The 19,147-nt window shown below is 40.3% G+C and overlaps 3 protein-coding genes across 4 annotated transcripts; all 3 read right to left on the reverse strand.

Annotated features, from left to right (window-relative positions):
- Window positions 1-393: 393 nt before the first annotated feature.
- LOC124300671 (putative gustatory receptor 28a) lies at window positions 394-5,385 on the reverse strand. The gene is made up of 8 exons (XM_046754977.1): window positions 5,253-5,385; window positions 5,062-5,177; window positions 3,030-3,376; window positions 1,981-2,385; window positions 1,518-1,778; window positions 1,368-1,427; window positions 1,179-1,268; window positions 394-1,072 (listed from the first exon to the last, which is right to left on the reverse strand). The coding sequence occupies exons 3-8, from the start codon at window positions 3,345-3,347 to the stop codon at window positions 1,019-1,021; spliced, it is 1,188 nt and encodes a 395-aa protein (XP_046610933.1). The 5' UTR covers window positions 3,348-3,376; window positions 5,062-5,177; window positions 5,253-5,385; the 3' UTR covers window positions 394-1,018.
- Window positions 5,386-9,407: 4,022 nt separating this feature from the next.
- Window positions 9,408-13,329, reverse strand: LOC124301169 (tigger transposable element-derived protein 6-like). Of its 2 annotated transcripts, none has more exons than XM_046755924.1 (2): window positions 13,000-13,329; window positions 9,408-12,862 (listed from the first exon to the last, which is right to left on the reverse strand). In XM_046755924.1, the coding sequence occupies exons 1-2, from the start codon at window positions 13,169-13,171 to the stop codon at window positions 11,256-11,258; spliced, it is 1,779 nt and encodes a 592-aa protein (XP_046611880.1). In that variant the 5' UTR covers window positions 13,172-13,329; the 3' UTR covers window positions 9,408-11,255. The 2 variants fall into 2 exon arrangements, with proteins under 2 accessions (XP_046611880.1, XP_046611881.1); XM_046755925.1 differs by having other exon boundaries at window positions 9,408-12,843; window positions 13,000-13,138.
- A 132-nt stretch (window positions 13,330-13,461) lies between these two features.
- LOC124301173 (thymidylate kinase) lies at window positions 13,462-17,538 on the reverse strand. Its single transcript, XM_046755930.1, has 3 exons — window positions 17,228-17,538; window positions 16,337-16,496; window positions 13,462-16,241 (listed from the first exon to the last, which is right to left on the reverse strand). The coding sequence occupies exons 1-3, from the start codon at window positions 17,355-17,357 to the stop codon at window positions 15,890-15,892; spliced, it is 642 nt and encodes a 213-aa protein (XP_046611886.1). The 5' UTR covers window positions 17,358-17,538; the 3' UTR covers window positions 13,462-15,889.
- Between the last annotated feature and the right edge of the window lie 1,609 nt (window positions 17,539-19,147).

Here is a 19,147-nt window from a genome sequence, read left to right on the forward strand (position 1 = left end):
AACCCTAATACGAAAAATGATAAAGGAATTCTTGTAGCGGAACCTGAGAAGAATTTTACGATAGAATTCCGACACGATTCCTTTTGGAATTTGAGAAAATGGGAAACAAAAGCAAATAAAAAAAAAACAATTGTTGACTTCTCGATGGAAAATATTCATCACCCTTGAGCTTTCTGATACTGCGATTTCTTATACGTCTGCAGTATCAACAATTTCTTCCAATTGTTTTACCGATCGAAATCTCTCCCCTCATACAATTGTTTGTATACATTTATAACCTCCAGACCATGATTCGGAACGATCGAAGTTTGCCGGGCCGATAAAGCCCTTGTCAAAAGCGAGGCAGGGACCCAAAAAAGAAAACAATCTATAAACGAACTGCGAATTTGAATGGAAAACATTTAAATCGCGTGATTTGACGACCACGGTTGGTACAAACCTGAATTTCATCACAATCATTCCTTTTTCTTCAACTTCTCCAGTTCATTTACTTTTTTCAGCCATTGTCTTTGACGAGTCAAAGTTTTCACAAGGTAAAGCCCAGAAACATATTTTCGCGAATCGAATAATTTTGGATCTCATTCGCATTATTCATTGATCGCAGGTTTACTCACGTTCACATATGCTTTGGGATAACGGGAAGAAATGGAAATTCTGAGGTTGGGCCGATGGTGTTCTACCGATGTGCAAACGAGACTAGCAACCCGATCAAAAAAAGGGGATAACCATCTTTATTTCACACTCCTTCGCCAGAATCTTTGGGTTTTTAGACCTCCATCGTAATCGTCTTTCGGTCGTTAATCCCCACTGAAAACACATCGTCGTCTGCAAAAACGAGCTTTCGATTGCCGGGGAAGAGCCAGAAAGAGACCAAGAGCTATTTTTACTTTCTCGCCCTCCAAGTCGTCGGATTTTCTGGCAATCGTACAGCATTCGTTCGAAGAGAGTGAGTGTGTTACACGAATGAACGATGATTGCCACTCCGAAGTTTTATTTGAAGCGAGAAAAGGCGGCATGATTAGGCCTGAAATTGCAACAAGAGTACGAGATACGTCGTGAGGAGGGCGGTGATCTGAAACAGCAATAGAGCGAGAAGGTTCATTCGATTCCAACAAGTTAACAACTTATAGATGTATTGCATATCGATTGAAATTGTTTGACCAATTCGACAAACTTACCGAACGCAGGAGAGGCAAGTTTACGTGGAAGCAGCCAGCCGCAGAAAAGTTCAACCTACGATTGATGAGATGCAGAGAAGACTCGATTCTCTGTGAAAAAAATTTCTGTTAAATAAATAAATAAACCAAAATACTTTTACAAATGAATCGAAGCTTTTCTACTCAGAATCTTAAGCATAATGCACTCACGTAGCTGCGACTGACTGCGAACGACTTCCAGTCGAAGAGGATCGAGCCTATGTTGTTTGCCTGAATGTAAAGACGAGGTAATTTTTAAGGGTTGCCTGAAAACGAGACGGTTCGATTCGTAAGGCAACGCGAAATCTGAGGGATAATAACCTCGCTGGAAGTATAGTGACAGGCGATGTGAAGAAGCAGAAGTTGAGATCCAAAAACGACGACCCACCAAGCGATGCAGGCGACGAGTGACCACCGCGTGTTCACAGACTCTGTCGTCGATACCAGCCAGTCAATCAAAAAGTACAAATTGGCCACGCTGTGGCCGCAGAGACTTATCAGCCATGCCAAAAGGGGCCAAGAGTACTGAGAGCTCAGACTCTCGCTCGCGTTCATTAAGCTGTTGTGCAGCTGATGTATCACCTTTAACGAGGAAATAAGAGGAAAATGTAAACGATCAGCACGGCCCGATCATATTCAGCCCAAACGCTGTCTTCGGTTCTCTTCTTCGTTGTTCGTTTCTTTGATGTTTATTTCCGCAGTAGCATGAACACCATTATACTACCGCTCTACAGTGTTCAACGCGATCGAATTTCATTCTAGAATCGTGTGGCGTGTAACTTACTCTGAAATCTACCGCGGGGTACTTTTGCACGGGCATTGACGAGTCCTTGCTACGTTGAGCGACTTCGTTCAGATGTCGAAAGCGTTGTCCGAGCAGAAGCACAATGCCTGAGAACTTTATTGTGCTGAACGAGTTCGTCACGTAGCCAAGGATGTAGATCATGTTTTCAATGAAAGTTTCCCGGAAGGCGACGATGCCCGTCTCGACGATAACGGCCCAAGCGATGAAACTGAAAACGAACGTAAAGAAGACCCAAACTTTCACGTATCTTTCCTCTAGCGGATAACCGAGATAACGCATCCTTGTATCGAACTGCTTCATGATGTTCGTCACCTCGACGAGTTGCTTTCGCGTCCAAAGGGATCCCAGGATGTTCAGCATCAAGACTGAGTAGTTGGAGATCACCTGCATGGCCAGAAATTATTTTGCTGTTAGTCCAGTTGCACGTGATGAGAGTAGGTCGTTTTTTTCGCGCCGAGGAAAATATGATAAGTATCTTGAAATTCGGGCAATTTCTCCCCGGTATGTCGTACCGAAATTTATTCAGGTGCGCTTGTCTCGAGCTCCGCGACAAGCCAAGAAATCCCTAATAGGGCTAGTCGTGCCAGCTGGGGTCAAACTTGCTCCTAATAAGCAAAATCCGATTTATGACCAGCTCTTTGCAAGTCCCTGATTGCAAATTTTACGCCCGCGCCCGAATCTTGAAATCCCGTTTTACGCCTACGTAGGACGAAAATTATTATTCGCATAACGGGCATAACACTTTACGTCCTTGGTACGAAAATAGCTATTTCGGTGGCGTATGAATTTACCGCCTCTTTCAGAGTCTGACCGCACCGATGCCACTAGAATTGAGACCCTTGGCAAACCGTTCCTCGCACTCCTTCACCGTTCTAGGATGTGAATAAAATGATTATATCTCCAATTTTGATTTTTTCCGAAAAAGTAAGGCTAAATACTCAAATGACCTAACAAAGAACTCTTGGAAGGTAAAACGAATCACGTGAGAGTTTGAATCCGAAGAATGCAATAAAGGTACATGTACGCACCTTTGCAGTTTCGGTGACGTCGAGAATCGGTGTGTTTCTTTCGATGACCGTGAATTTGCGGAGAACGATGTAGAAAAAGTAGGTGTGAAGGGTACAACAGAGTATGGAGTAGAAAACCCCGTAACTCCAGGGTTCAAAACGGTCGTCACGAATCTCCAGCGGCGCGTGTCCGATAAATCGAATGAAGTAGAACAAAGAACGAACAGCCGAAATTACCGGCCATTCTAGCCGTGAAACTTGCGCAGGATGTCGACGAAAACGAGAAGACAGCTTCCTCACGGCGGACTCGACGTCGAAGACCCCCCGTGACACATGCATAATTCACTCCTTTCGCTCGGCTATGCCCTCTGAAAAGTGAAGGACTAATTGTTCACTCCTCGGCGTCACTTTGACGAAGACGATGCGTCAGAATGGAAATATCGGTCACCGGATGTAGGCGACACTGATTCCGCGTCATAATAGAATTCGTTGTCATCTTTTTACCGATTTGTACATAATTGTTCCAATAAATAACACCGTCACGCTTCAAAGGACGGTGCCAGAATTGGATTTAAAATAAGCTGACAAGGAAGGTATCCTAGTTCGATCTCTCCGATCCGATTTCCTTTGTAATACGTTATAGAAGATTAAAAACTAAGCGACCGTTTCTTTTTTTCTTTTTTTTATGGAGGGGGGGCGGAGGGTTTTATCTGCTATTAAACACTTTAAGCGGATGAAACCACCCTCCGAAGTAAGAAATGTCAAGGTGCGATTTAGCAGTTTCACCCACAAGAATATAATATTTTTTAACCAATCCAACTGGAAAAGTTTTCTCATAACGAGAAATGAAAGTGTAGTTTTCTCAATTAAAGAATACAGTAAAACTGCCAAATCGCCTTACTTTGGAGGGTGATGTCGGCTCGTTAAAGTGTTTCATAGCGGATGAAAAAAAATACGTGTCGCTTAGGTTTTATAGCCTACTATAACATATTACAAAAGAAAACAAATCGAAGAGATCGACTCGGGATACTTTCCTTGCGAGCAAGGTTGAGGATGCGGAAAAATTGCCGCGCGTATATGTTGCACAATTGGATCAAGTACCCGGAGGAAAATGAAATTTCGACCAAGACACGATGATCGAAAGACAAGTGTACGGTAGAAAGATTGCGCGAGGTTTACACGTGCGGATGTTTCATATTGCTAATTTACAGTCCGGCAGCATTGAGTATTTTGCTATACTTTTTTCTCAAGTGTTTCTACACCACGCCAAAGATATAATCTTGACAAATGACTTACGCGCAGAATTGCTCAGCGAGCATTCCGCGTTCAATACGTTCAACACACACGGCACGTAACACAGGTACGACTATTTTACTGTTCCTCTGACTTTGAGTAACAAGTTCGTGAATTTAGTCTGAATACCTAATGTCCTCGTGTCAAACAAATTTTGAAATTTTCGGAGAAGCAGAGAGTTTCAGAGAAACACTCTGGTAATTTTTTCAAATCTATTGATTGCCGAGCCGTTTTCAGCAGGAAGGGAAACACTGATTGCGAGTTGACTACAAAGTGACAAAAATTTCTTACAATTGATGTCAACATACCGGGAATTAAGAAGTCACGAGGATGAACGTAAGCATGAATTATCTCGCATTCTGAGACAATACTAACTTATTATTAAAATGAACGACCCAAACCCGTTCATTATATTTAAAAACAAGCATTCTGTATACTTGAAAAAAAATAAAAATAAAGTATTTAAACAGCAAGGATACGCATTTAACGCGCCCTTCGTTATTCAAGGGTAATTTATTAACCTATAACGTGATTTCCAAAACTCCCGCAGCCATGGAGGGAAGATGAATAGCCCGGATCTAAACTGAAATCTCGAAGAAGAGTTCGGCAGCGTAACGGAATGTAATCAAACTCGAAGCAACTTAAATCGGACGGAGTAATTTCCTCATTTTCCTTAATAATCCCGTGCTGCTTTATCTTGTTATATGCATAGTGATCGGAGAGTTTACCCCGATTTACCCCGAGTCTGTAACTTTATTACCGTATCTATTTGTAGAACAGCCTTGGGTCCCTCCCAGTTCGGTTATTCTCGAGCAAACAACGAATAGCGTCCATCCATATCCGTTTCGCCCCCTGATGAGGGGAAGAATCATCGAGCTACGGGGGCAATCGTTCCACGTCAACCCTTTTCGAAAATTTACCGCGTAAACAACGTAAAGGAGCCGGTCTTACCAAGTGTTTCTGAGGACCTCTGGACCGTCGTGAATAACAACAATTCGATTAGTGCGAAATTACGAGACCGACGCTACACACCGCCTGTAATTCAGGTTTATTATATCGATTGAACCGAGCTGCAGAAGGTGCGCAGAGACTCGCGCTGGAACGTTAACTGGCAATGAGGGGACGTGTTTATCCGGTATATGCGCTATCACTGCCGCAAATCGATAAAATATCATTCGCATAAATGAACAGCTATCGAACATGGCTTCAAAACAAAACAATTACTTTGCTGGAACTGACACACCGCACCGCACTTGTCATCCACTTGAAAACAGCAATTTCATATCCGCAAAACTCGCGCTGCAGCGGCGATTGACGACTGTATTTGAGGACTGGAATGATAACTTGTGTTGCACAAATTATACAGGTGACATATGAGGCGGTCTCCATTAACTCAGCCACTTTTTGTTTGTCCTACCGGATAAACTACTCAAAGGTACTCGGTGTGAATTATTTCAAATTTTTTAATTTACTCCCTTTGGAACTGATTTTTTTTTTTTTTTGTTAAACTCGTATATCATGGAAGATTGAAATCGGGCAAAAAGGATTGCAACACAACTATTCAATGTAATGTATCTTATATTTTTGAAAGGCTATTTTCGGAGATGAAAAAATGGAAATGATTTTTTTTTTCTTTCAATGCGTCACCGATGATTTCGCTGTAAATTTTACAGGGTATTTGGCAGTGTATTGGGAACGTATGAAGAAACTGGCATCGTGGAAATCGAAATTCTTATCGAGTAGAAAAAATATTTTACTAAGAAAAGTGAATTAAGGTACCTCTGAGTTCGTCTTTTCCATAAACTATTTAACGCTATTATCGCGTTAATTCATTCGCATCAAATTCTTGCCGATTATTGCATTAAATAGTTCATGGGAAAGAGGATGTACTCAGATGTATGTACCTTAATTCACCTCTCTCGGTAAAATATTTTTCTAATCGGCAAGAAATTCGAATTCAAAGATGCTAAAATTTTTAATACGTCCCCCAATACACTGCCAAACACCCTGTAAAATTTACAGTGAACTCAAATGTGTTACATTGAAAGAAAAAAAAATAATTTCCATCTTTTCCTCTGGAATTATATATATTGCATTGAATAGTTCATGGAAAAACATGAACTTTTTTGCGTTATAATTTTTTTTACACGACTTCAATCTTCCATAATATGCGGGTTTACGAAATAAACCAGTTGCGAAACGAGTAAATTAAACAATCTGAAAAAAATCCACAGAGAGTACCTTTAAGTAGTACTACTTTATAACCAATTATGGAACAGATCCGAGAGGATTAAAAAAAAGTGGCTGAGTTGGTGGAGACCACCTCGTGTATGTGACTCCGCAAAATGGCATGTATGAAATTTCCCTTTCTCCACACAAGGTAGCACATCGGATGCTATTCGGCGCAAAAGAGATGGTGCAGATATTTCAGTGGCAAATGCGCGCAAAATAGGTATACGGGTAAATAATTTTACGTTTCAGAGATGTTAAGATACAGTTCCAGCGCCGGTTCCATAAATTTTTATCCTCCCGAGGGGAAAAACATCCCCCTATACTTTTGCCTCTCCTTATACAGTTGTCGATTCTCAGAGGCTCAACGCGTAGAATACACATTCGGCCACGAATTGTCCGTTTCGAAACAGATATTTGCGAACGTAGAAACCGTCACTCAGTGCCCGCACGATTGATCTCCGCCTAAGTTGTCGAATTTTATTTCATGCTGTTACTGTAAAATGGTCATATTGTTCACAGTGTTCGTAAAGACTGTCCTGACACTAGAGATCGATAGTGATTGGCTTAGTTTTTTCTACACTTTTCTGCGACGCTATAATGAACGCGGTTCATTAATCACGCAACCCAGAATCGATGACAAGAACTGACAAAGAGAGGGAGGAAGGGAGGGAGGGAGGAAGGGAGGGAGGGAAGAAAGATATTAGCGGCGATTGTTTATTGCTCTTTATCCTGTTTTTGCAACTTCCAATCCCAACTCCGATCCCCGAGTAAAATGGACCGATTATCTCGCAGTCGGTTTTCTTGAGCCCACGAAACTTCTGCCGAGCTAATTTAGTGCGATCTGGGTCCCTAGAATGTTCACGATAAAATCAATTATACTGATACCTGCAGCCCTCCTGATACTGGGAGCAAGCGATTATCGTTGATTGATGAGGGGCTTGAATATCTCTAGCATGCTTCAAGTCGAGGATGAAAGCTTTCCGTGTTCAATCACAAACTGTATACATCATGGGGTTCGTGGTAATTAAGAATTGAGAAGAAAACAAAATGCAGGGGCATTATTCCGTATTTACGGACAGGTTAATTTTCGGATCTCAGGAACTCTAGGACGTTAAACTAGGAAGAGAAAGTGTAATTCGACGCTTATACCTTGCAGGTTATACGCGAAAATAACTGTGCTAGTATTAATTAAAGACCTTACAGTAAAAACAAATTTCATCGATGTAAGAACCGAGTAAAATTGGATGGCAGTGGGAAATTTTTATACTCTTTGAAATAAGGTATTTGATTAAGGAAAAATTGGACTCATCCGCCGGTTTAATTCGTAAGCTTCTCACGTACAGCGAGGGAGAATTCTAGGCAGTATAGGTATATATGGAGCAGTTTGCAGAGCGAGGGAAATCCAGCCCCCAAGGTGCAACCAACTCCGAGACATATCGAGCATTGCCCTCGTGAAAGGTAATGGGATGCACATTTTCCAGGGAGTATTGTCCGGCACTGTGGCGCCGACAAGACATCCTGCACAATTCTCATCTGCTGGATGAGGGCAAATTACGGAACATCCTGGCTGTGTAACGACCATCGTTACGTGACGCTATGCCGAGAAACGTCAGGTCTTCCCTATACCTTACAACCGTCTACCATTTGTTTGTTGGTCTATTTTATAACCATATTCGTATCAATATTGCCACTTGTTGATCATGATCAAATATCGGTGCAACGTTGTAAAATTAAATATTCAATGTGATAAAGAAAACTGTTTCAACGAACTTGTAATAAATAGTGTTACAGTTAGCTGAATAAAGTGAGCCATCGCGAAGTGAAATCGAACAAGCCCCTTAGAATTTTACCCGTTTTGAAGTGATTTGTAACGAAGCATCGATATCGAAGCCTTTGTATGTGATTCCAGTATTTTCTATTCAAAACTCCGCAACTCACGAATATAAACGGTATAATAAATACTCAAGGTTCGACCATGTTATTATGGTGATAAAATTATGAAAGATTAGCGGTTTTTGGCCAACGACCTTCCTTGAATCTGAGGAATTCAGGACAAGCTTAATTGACTTCCACAAGTTTTATTGTAATTGACAATATGGAGTTACGTGTTAAACCGAATTAGGGTAGTACCTGCATCGACGCATTAAGCGTGCATCACGTCAGACGTTTGGATTTGTTTTCCGTGGTCGATCTAGGTCACTTGATTAAACACATGGCGTTTTTTCTTTAATTTTTCGAAGGAAACATTGGAACATAATGATCAAAGGTCAATTTGCCAAGTGACACTGACGAGAAGTAATAGCCCGATGCCGGTGTAGTTTGCCCGACAAGTACAATCCGCTCCAGACATTAATTAATCAGTTACAACGGACAGTTGTACTCTCGTCGTCTGGCTCCCACGATGGACTGCCGTTGAGCTCTCTTTCGCATGGCGAGTCACGTTGAGTTATAATCAAGTGCAATAAGCATTTTATGTCCGATTCTGGTTTTTGAAAGCCACTTTCTAATAACGATATGGAAATTTCTATTATCGAAGCAATTGTCGTCGCGATAATTCCCCGTCATTTTATATAGTAATTAATAAAAAAAAAGTGTTTTGTAACTTTCTTCGATGATTACGCTGAAATTTTCCGAAGAACGGACAATCGCACTTCCAAATTTTAAGAGAGCTTTTCAAATCATTAAACTCCAATCTGTATTTGATAGCGCCAAAATTGTGAATATTATATGTCTGACTGAAAAAAATGTTTCAAGATTGGAAAAAATAGACGTTATTTTCATTTATCGATTCTCTAGAAACTCGAAAATATCGTCCATCGTATTTTACGAATTTTATTCTCGACGATATCAAAGTGATTTACTTCAAACACACGTTTCTCGATGCAAGGTCAATTCAATTTTCAAAATTTTCAACAGATCCGAGAAAATAATGTCTCTAATTTTGAGTTCGTAACGGTACATGCCAGGTGCATAAAATTCACAAAAAAATTCCATTTCGTTGTGACCTCTTTTGCGAATAGCGCAAAGCACCGCGCCAATATTTGTAGACCGAGTACCGCAGACCTCATCGATATTCCGGATTAAAATTCATGGAACACCCTTCAATTTAATCACGCATCTATTGATCCACCCTTGACATTTGCGCGTCATAATTCGATCATCCCTAACGCTTAGATGTGTGGGATACGGGATATGTATATGGGCGATCTAAGCGCCGAAGCTGCCGTGTTATAGCTTAGAGTATTCCCGTACCTTAGCTGTAAAATGAACGAGAATAAGAACCTGAACTGCAGTTATTGGAGTCGCACCCTCACCTAGCTTAGCCTAATCTACTTAAACTTCGCATGGATGTGAAAAGCGGAAAGGTCGGAAGGTGGCTAGTGGAAACAGTGACAAAGTTCTGCGGTAAGTAGAGTGGATTGGGTTGAGGGAAGAAAATAACATTCAGCTTGTCCGATCTATGGCACGGCTTCTAATCTCTTCCACACCGGTTCAGGTATAAACTCACTATTCACACTCCAGCTTTTCACCTTTCGATGTACCTGAACGACTCATTAAGACGTCGAATAGCCATAAACATCGCTGTCCGTTGGAAACAAATCGACTAATGTGCCAAGTATTGCAATTTTCATAATGTCCTTAAAACTCAATTTTTCGTGAAGGAATAAATTATTTTTAACGGAGAGCGGCTGAAGATACGAAACGAAATGGATTTTGAGGCGTACATAAACGCGCTCAGATCACAATGCAATTAATTTTTACATAAACTCCCTTGTGGTATTGTTAGTGTGGGTAATAAAATTGTGCCGAAGCCGACCCGTAATCTGATAGAATTCATAAAAGACGTACATATTTCAAACGCGACTTTAAGAGATTGTCGACATTTGAAGCAGTCAAGTTTTAGACAATTAGAATGCTACATATGTTAAGAGGCATAATGACAGGATATGAACATGAATATATGAAACAAAAATATCGTGTCGTGTAATATTTTTCATATGATAATCTGAACTCGAGTAAAGTTGGAAACGGACATAATAAATGTACCTATTTATACAGCGAAGATTCGACATTCGGACGGACAAGATGACGGACATTCGCTCCAAACTGGCGGACTTCGTGACGAAAGTATCGACAATAAATTTCCTAAGACTGACGACTTTGCGCAAACGGACTAAACAATACGAAATGTAAAACGATCTTCCATGAAACAAACATGTGATAAAGACCGTTTTCTCATTGAACTATACCTGAGAGATAAATTTTTATATCCCACCGTTTACGTTCGTACAATTGATACTTAAACTGTAAAAGATTAGAATTGGATGGTTTATTGTTGCAAACGACAATTTCTCCTGCGGTTTTTGGGTTATGGGCCGGTCCGCTAATAGAATTACCTTACCGGTTCAAAACCCGCCAATCCGTACCTGATAGAAACTGTCCAACTCAATATCGATCAATTATAATTCCATCGCACCACCAAATTTCGTACAAGTCTCATCCTTTTATGAATTTTCTACAATTGATTACCTCAGATTGCAAATAAATAAAAACAGGTAATTTTCGTTGGCTCCCGAGAAGGAGGCACACTTTGTTGAATACTACACCAGATCGAATCATTTTCCCCTCTCACTCAGCCTAACCAATTCTGAAAATGATGTGAGCACTGCAAGCATAGATCTCATTGATTTAGAGAGCACCGAAGAAGTCGGTATACGGTTATTAATTCCGCGGTCTGATCGAGGGCGTGTTGCTCAGAGTAAAGATGCTCCTCTTCTCCAGGTCCTCGGTTTTCTGTGACGAATTAATCCCCGTCTGCGGCAACGCACCCGCTTTCACGTCCGCACGACGGTCCGAAGCGGTCCCTCGAGGACCATCCGGAGCCCCGAAGACGAAGCTATGCTCGTATATTTTGTACCATGCCTCTTCGCCCATCCATCGCTTCTCCGTTGGCTCCCGTGAGTCGTCGTTAGTTTCCTCCTCTCCGTCAATTTCCCCCCGAACTCTTTTTCTCGTCGCCATCACCCTCCGTTCGCTTTCTTCGTCCTGCGCCCGAAGACCCGTATCGTCCTCATCTATCCCTCGATCCTCGGCAATGTCCTCAACCTTACCGACCATGTTTCGAACAATGTCAGCAACAACGCATGGAAGAAGCATATCCGCGTTGATATCCGAGACCCGTGGACTGTTTTCACCCCGAAAGGTAGACGCCGTTCTTGTATTTCTTGCGTCGAATCCATCGTTTACGTGTTCGACGCATGCTATATGCAGGGGTAAATTGCTGTCCGATTTGTCCATCGATGTCTCCTGGACCGCATCTTCGTCCGAGGACTCGGAATCACTTCCGATTTCTATGGGTTCGTGAAAAGCCCCGTTGGGATGGCGCCCTGATGCGAAACGCGTCTGCGCGCCATGTTTGCAGGTAGTTGATATTTCTGCTAAACGGTGAGACCGCCTGATGGACGAGAAGCTTACGCTGAGATTATCGTCGAAGGTAACATAACTGCGAAATGAGATTCCTGGATGTAGGCGGTTCCATTCAGGACAGGAGATGATCGGCGACGTGTCGTTATCGCGTCTGATATTAGCTCGGCGAAAACTGGACAAGATAAATTCCTTCGGGACGCTCTCCCACGCTTTGACGATATTGTCGATAGTATCCGCGAAGGTCCAATTAAAATTGGACCCCATCGTCACCTTCTTGGCGGTGTAACTTTGCCGGTAGATCGTTTTGAAGCGGTGAAATATGTTCGCCCTCAGCGGCTGTAAGTTCGGGGGGAACTCTTTCGGGAAGAAAATCAGGCCCACGTTCGACAGGGCATTGTCCTTGAAAGCGTGGACGCGACTCCTGCTCAGCAGCAATACGATCTTCCTGTTTGACCTCGCCATTCGAGCGTTCAACTCTGTTATCCAGACTCTGAATACCTCTCGAGTGATCCACGCGTCCGGGTTGAAAGAGTATCGGCAGCTGTAGTGAGCCTGCACAGGAGTATCGAATTTTCCGCATATCAACGGCGGCAGTTTCTCGAGTCCCGATGCGCTGCAGCAGAGCAATAAGGTCACGCGATGTTCCCTGTCTTCCCCGTTTCTGCAAGTTACGCAACCGACCGCCTCTCCGGGTATCTTCTCTGGTGAAATATCGTGGTACATTCCCATCTCGTCTACCTGAAAGACGTCCTTGTACCGATACTGCGACATGTGGGGTCTCATCAGGTCGATCCACTCTCGATAGTCCTTGAAGACCGGACCATGCAGAGTGGAAGCGAATGAGGGTGGAAAACCGTACTTCTTCAGGAAGATCGTCACCCATCTTTTCGAAAATTTAACGTCTGTATTAAGAGATTTTCAAACATTTTAGGTTGCGAAATTCAACCTCGTGAAATAGCTGTCACCGTCGATATATGCGTGAATGTATATCGCATGCCGATATTGAATATACAATATATGGAATCAGAAATTGACTTACCTCCGAGACCTAACTCGAGTGAGAGATCGACGGCTTTACGACCAATTATTTCCTTATTCAACGGCTGATTGGTAGCGTGTTGTTCGCACGTCCATTGGAACAGTTTTTCACGAAGGATCTCGACCTTAGCCTTATCATTAATACTTCGGGGCGTTTTTCGCAGGCTTGTCATCGCGATGGCAATCCAGTACCGAAATGTCAGTTTGCCAAAACGGAGTAGTAAAAGTAAAATCGATGTAAAATACTGGTCAGAATGCACGTCAGAAAAAAGAACGTGTTTGATAAGAAAAACACAAGCGAAATGATAAAGCGGTACCTACTCATTGTTTTTCTTTCATCGCCTCAATTCATGGTGATACATGTTGTCATTTGGATCGATACACCATATGTGGTTCGACTTCTGCATCGTGCAACATCCGTAAATTTATAAAAATTAATAGAGATTTGCTACGGTGGCGAAGCTTGGTGGGAAAATAGTTCATTTTATTTCGTTTTTTCAAGTGTTTCTTGACACTGTGATGATTATAATTTAGTCTCAAAGTATCTACAACATTATTAATCCCTATTTGCCATACCATTCATAAAAACGACGTGGTTCTTTGTAGGCGGAAGTACGTGTTTCATTATTGTTGGTTTCTCCACTTTTTGCATCATACGTATAATTTAACGGTAATGACATATATTATTTCTTACACTAAGATCGACGTATTTTTTCGAGAGTAACCGATTGGAACTGGTTTGAAGTTGATCAGACCACAGGTTCTGAAGGTACAGCCAAAGAACTCGAAATATCTCCATTTTAATGCGAATGAGACATATCGAATTTGTGTAAAACGTTTAAAAAAAGAAAATATGAAGAATTGTTCGCTATCGCTCAATTAACACCAAAAGAAAACCCGATTTCTGCACTCACTGATTTCTCTAATTATCCTTATTTAATCGATTTTCGAGAATGGTTTGTGGCCCCAAAAAATGGAGATACATGAATGATATTTGTACCAAAAAAAGTTGAATACCAATGTTCAAGTAGCGATATCGTCTCATTCCTATCCAAACACCACGTAAAACGTGACGGCTCAAGACTTATCTTCAGACCAAGACTTAACTGCTAATGCGGCCGGAAAGAATTGGCCAAGTTGAGCCTTACGCAAAGTTACAATCCCATGATGTGTGAATTATTAGGTCTTATTCGGTTGTCATCGACAAGGGATTGAAACGCTGAGATAAAACAATCGAGAAAGTTATTGGCATTGAGTTACCAACTCATCGAATATCGGTCAGCTACTCATGGTCTTTCTGTACTTTATTGATTGCCTTTCCTTTTGGGAGTTTGCAAGTCTATTATAGTCGAATCAAACCAGAGGAAATTAATAGATTGGTACACGAGATTTTAATCGCAGCTGCATGCAAGAAAGTAAATACATATGTGATTGTATATGGGCCAGTCCACTAATTATCAACAAATGAACGAGACGTCAAAAAATCAATTTGTAGTGTGTACTAAGATTGAAAATTTCGCCAAGTTTGAACCTTCTCGGACTTACCGTTCGCGAGAAATGCCACATCAAAGTTTATCATCTTGACCTAATTAAGGTTTAAACACGAATGGGTTTCAGATCGTTATCGGCAGAAAAAAAAATTATGAAAAAATGGGTGTCTTATGTGAAAAATTCTCACCTTTCCGAGTGTGTTATTCATTTCTGGATAACTCTTCTAAATCTATCTCAAAAATACATTTTTCGGCGAAAAACTGTTTTTTTCATGCGCCACCAACATTGATTTTACTTTTAAGTTTTACGTGTGAAACCTGAGATTTTTGCAGTAAGGAAATCAAATTTTCAGAGTGGAACGGTCGTAGGATCTCACATGAGTTACGTTCAATTGACAAAGGACTGTTAATAATACTGTTACTAAGGGTGAAATCATCCGTCTTGCTCTAATGATCTAGTATTCATCATAGATAAAAGACATATAAGAGCTCTCATATGTTGTGAAATGAAGAAGCTTGATGCGTCAATCAAGATTATTTCAAAAACAGTCTTGTTACCGACGTTAAACTGTAAGCACGCATTTTGTCTTTAGTATTTTTCTACAATTGTTGACAATTGGTGGACTGGCCCATATAAACAATGAAATAAATTTTCGAAAAACTTGCAGAAAAACAAGTCGGGTAATGTTTTCTTCAACTTTCTACAATCGTTGGAGAAATATCGGAATGTCTGCAGAACGCTTGATCATTGGGTATAATTGATTTTAGACAATTTCCGTTGGCAGCTATTACAACAGTCACGATGAGGTACAAAGTTAACTTAGGCTTTCCCTTCAGAATAGTTGCAGTAAGAACAAAGTGCTGACACGCACATGAAAGCAATGCTAATATCACAAAATATGCTATTCTACAACTTTGAAAGATCGGTTCAGAATTTTATTGGATGACTGATAAATAAGGAAAAATTTTTTATGGATGTCGAAGACGTCAATTCGTGCAATATTTCTATAATATTCAGTTTCAGGGAGAAATGGAATCGAGGATATTGCAAGGACTTCCTGCAGAATTTCTAAGCATATTAATGACGCGAGTGAAGTTTGAAAAATCACATACGAGTAGGAAAACATTCACCCATTGGTAATTGTGAACTGGTATATAACACACTACACATCCTTTTGCTGATGACTTTACAGAGCATAAAATAACTATCAGTTGTCACTGTGATCAATATTGAGTCATGATAAGACCTATAATGTGCCCAGAGTAGTACGGATCAGGAAATAAACTTATCAAGTCATCTGTCAATTTGGTTCAGTGTGCAAAAAAATTTTCTGTCCCATCTATGTGAGTCTAGACAAATAAATTGGAAATCTATACAGTATTTTTCGAATGCAAACTTCATCAAAGTGGCTTAGAATCGTAAAGCTCTCCTAAAGGTTTATCTTTTACCATCTCTATCGCAGAGAGAGCCAGAGCCAACAACTTTGCATGTACTTTATCAATATCATCATTAGCATCGACGGTTACCCAGCTCTCGTCCATTAACTGATGAAGACTGGAGCTAACCTTTTGCTGCAGCTCACTACGTTCAAATCGCTCGCTTCCCCAGTTGGCACGTGATGCCTGTACATCCTCACTAATTTCAAGGAGAGCTACTAAATCAGGTTTTGCAAGCCCTCGGTCAGGTTCCTTGCACCAGGAGAGATCTTTCCCCGTTGTTGCTGCAGTATAAGCAGCTCCAGAGGCAGCGTACCTTCATCCAAGAATAGAATTCGTTGTTTCATTCGTAAAATTGAAATTGCTAACACATATCAGGTGGAAATTGCCCATCCATTCGCTTGTACACACCTATCGACGACCAGTGTGGTGCCAGAGAGGATGGTTTTTCTCATTTCTGTATACTTCTCCCATCTGTTTGATGAAAATAGGAGGTGAACAGTCTCTGGAGGAAGGTCCACTACTCGTGACAGATATTTGTCTATAATCTTACCAACTTCGGTGGTTCTGTCTGTAAAGAAATACCGATAATGTGTGAAAGCTATTTGAAATTTAGCAGTTGCCACTGCATGTAAACGAGGGATGAATTATTATAATAATGAAGATCCCAAAATGCAACCGTACAATTGATGAATTGCCCGATGTGACGAGATGGATGAGATCAGCGATGTGCGGGTAAAGGAGGGAAGAAAAAATGTGAATAACATGTCCATGCAAGTATGACATTCGTCGGTGTCGATATATAGTTCCTGATTCTAAACAAAAGATGGGAAACTGCCTAAAAACTTTTTCATTGCCCACAATGTGAAAACTTTACTTTTACAACGATGTGATGTAAAACATCTGTTTAGATCTCAGTTTGCAATCAAATGTGAAAAGACACGTAAACATAATTTATAACATATCTTGCACCTTGGCTTTGACAGTAAATGTATGTGAATCGAGAATGACAACAATAGCTGTTAGTCAATCAATAATTAGGGAGTACGAAAAATTGGAAATCGATATTCAAACAGTTGTCATTGATCCGTATAAACGTAAAGTAAGCAGATGCCGTATACATACAATATATACCTATATAATCGATTGCGCAGAACCAGAATCAAAGTGTATGAACAAGAGAAGAGAGATGCTAAAAATGTAAACAAACCCGTACAACTGATTATCGAAAAACAAGGTAAATTCAAAACTGCAATACGAAGAATAGTTATTAACATTTATCACCCAGGTAAACTGACGTACCGGGAAACCTCCGAACTTCGGCTGATATTCCACGTGCGTTCAACTCCGTGACCAATTTTTGGACTTGCGTAGATTTTCCAGCTCTGTCGCATCCTTCTAAGACCAACAATGCGCCACGCTTGGTCGTCATGAGTGATGGTATTTTGAAATGAATGTTGGATTGTTTTCAACTATCGGTGATTGTTTTGTCGAGAGTATCGTTGAACAAAATCATTGACACATCTCCTCCTAGTCGGCTCATTTGGTTATAGATATACCAGGTATACATACGTGTCATCGCTGCGTGCAGCTACGAATTGTCACTGGACCACTAGAAACATCGAACCGCAGCGCCAATGCGTTAATTAATAGAGGCTCGCGTGTTTGAATTTTGAATTTGTTCACTCCGCCTGAAATTCGTTAAAGTACCTTACATTCGCTTTATCATATTCATTAGCATGAAGCGAAGCATTATTTGATTTATCATTCTTAAACTTTTTCAACTAATTACTATTCATTATTCGAAAACAAGCTGCGAAGATATTTGCATTTTGATGTATGACAGAATAAGAATGTCAAAGGAACTGTATTTTTGCCCAAACAAGTTTTTACAAACATGATTGCAGGAAATATAATAATCATTAATACTTGATATTCGTAGGGACGAAACAAGTCGTTAAAATTTTGAAAAATTCACTTTCCAAGGTGAAAACACCAGAATAATAAACTGAAAAACTCTCGTTACTAAAAACGCGCATTACTAAGGAATTCCTCTTCGTAAAAACTGAAACTAGTGTAAAAGATAGAAAATCACCTATGAAATGAAACCTTAGGAGTTACTTGTACTTTTCATAAATAACAGAGAAAATGATTATTAGATAGAACATAATCAAATTATGTTATTATTATTTCATGAACCCTTTAAGACGTAACTCGCGTATTTGACCCATTTAGAATTTCAAACGATTTTATAACTCGGATTTACATTTGCAAATTAAGTTGCTGATAAGCTCAAACTGATGTTTTTCAAATCAGCGATTCAAAAGAAGGTCACCTAGATATCTGCAAAGCGAAAAAAAATTCGCTTTACATACTGCACTTCGTGCAATGCACAACTGAAAATATCAGCTGTAATAGAATAAATGTAAAAAATATTATTCTTACGGCAACGAGGGCAGTAGATAACTGCAACTGCTTGAACAGTATTTTGCCGGTGATAAAAGGTATATAAGACAAAGCAAAACAGAATATACTTCAGTCCAAAAGGAAAGAGGATTTTCAAATTCTGCAGAAGTTGATAAAGACTGTATCGAAATGAAACTATATATTTCTGCTATAATAGTTGTGCAAATCTTTACTGCAGTTTTCATCACTGTTAGAGCAGGTACGTGTAATTTTTACTATCTGTAATATTGTAAAGAGATCATCTCACACACCATTCGGAACTAAATATCATAGTTGTTCTGACGAAGTGTGAGGTGAAATCCAGAATCTTAAAAAAATCCCATATTTGTTTTATCCATATGCAATGTTCCAAGGTATCATATTGCATTTTAATAATGTTTTAAAACTCGTAGCTCAATATCATTGTGGCACTAACGAGGTGTACAACAGCTGCGGTATAGCATCGGGTTGTGTGAGGAATTGCAATAATCGTAACGTGATAGTCTCTTGCCTTGAAGTGAGTCGTATCGAGTTGATCTGATTTATTCACCAAATCCCAAAGAGAGACTGTTCTACATCGTTTTATTTTACCCACAGGTATGCAATCCCGGATGCTTCTGTGCACAAAACTACATCCGGCGATATGAAAACGGGCCTTGTATTCTCCAAAGTCATTGTCCCAAAATTTAAGAATCAAGTTTTTCCACATATTAAGATAAACATTTATTCATAATTAACGTAATAATACAAATATTACGAAATCGTTAGGTAGACAAG

Source organism: Neodiprion virginianus, chromosome 3, assembly GCF_021901495.1.
Source record: "Neodiprion virginianus isolate iyNeoVirg1 chromosome 3, iyNeoVirg1.1, whole genome shotgun sequence".
In the NCBI taxonomy this organism is placed as follows: domain Eukaryota; kingdom Metazoa; phylum Arthropoda; class Insecta; order Hymenoptera; family Diprionidae; genus Neodiprion; species Neodiprion virginianus.

Coding starts and splice junctions, on each gene's coding strand:
- LOC124300671 (XM_046754977.1), bottom strand. CDS start 3,347: ATGCATGTGTCACGGGGGGTCTTCGACGTCGAGTCCGCCGTGAGGAAG. Junction 2,386..3,029: donor ACGTCACCGAAACTGCAAAG/GTGCGTACATGT, acceptor CTGGCCATGCAG/GTGATCTCCAACTACTCAGT. Junction 1,269..1,367: donor TCGCAGTCAGTCGCAGCTAC/GTGAGTGCATTA, acceptor TTTTTTTCACAG/AGAATCGAGTCTTCTCTGCA.
- LOC124301169 (XM_046755924.1), bottom strand. CDS start 13,171: ATGACAAGCCTGCGAAAAACGCCCCGAAGTATTAATGATAAGGCTAAG. Junction 12,863..12,999: donor ACTCGAGTTAGGTCTCGGAG/GTAAGTCAATTT, acceptor CTCTTAATACAG/ACGTTAAATTTTCGAAAAGA.
- LOC124301173 (XM_046755930.1), bottom strand. CDS start 17,357: ATGACGACCAAGCGTGGCGCATTGTTGGTCTTAGAAGGATGCGACAGA. Junction 16,497..17,227: donor CGAAGTTCGGAGGTTTCCCG/GTACGTCAGTTT, acceptor ATTTCTTTACAG/ACAGAACCACCGAAGTTGGT. Junction 16,242..16,336: donor ACCACACTGGTCGTCGATAG/GTGTGTACAAGC, acceptor TCTTGGATGAAG/GTACGCTGCCTCTGGAGCTG.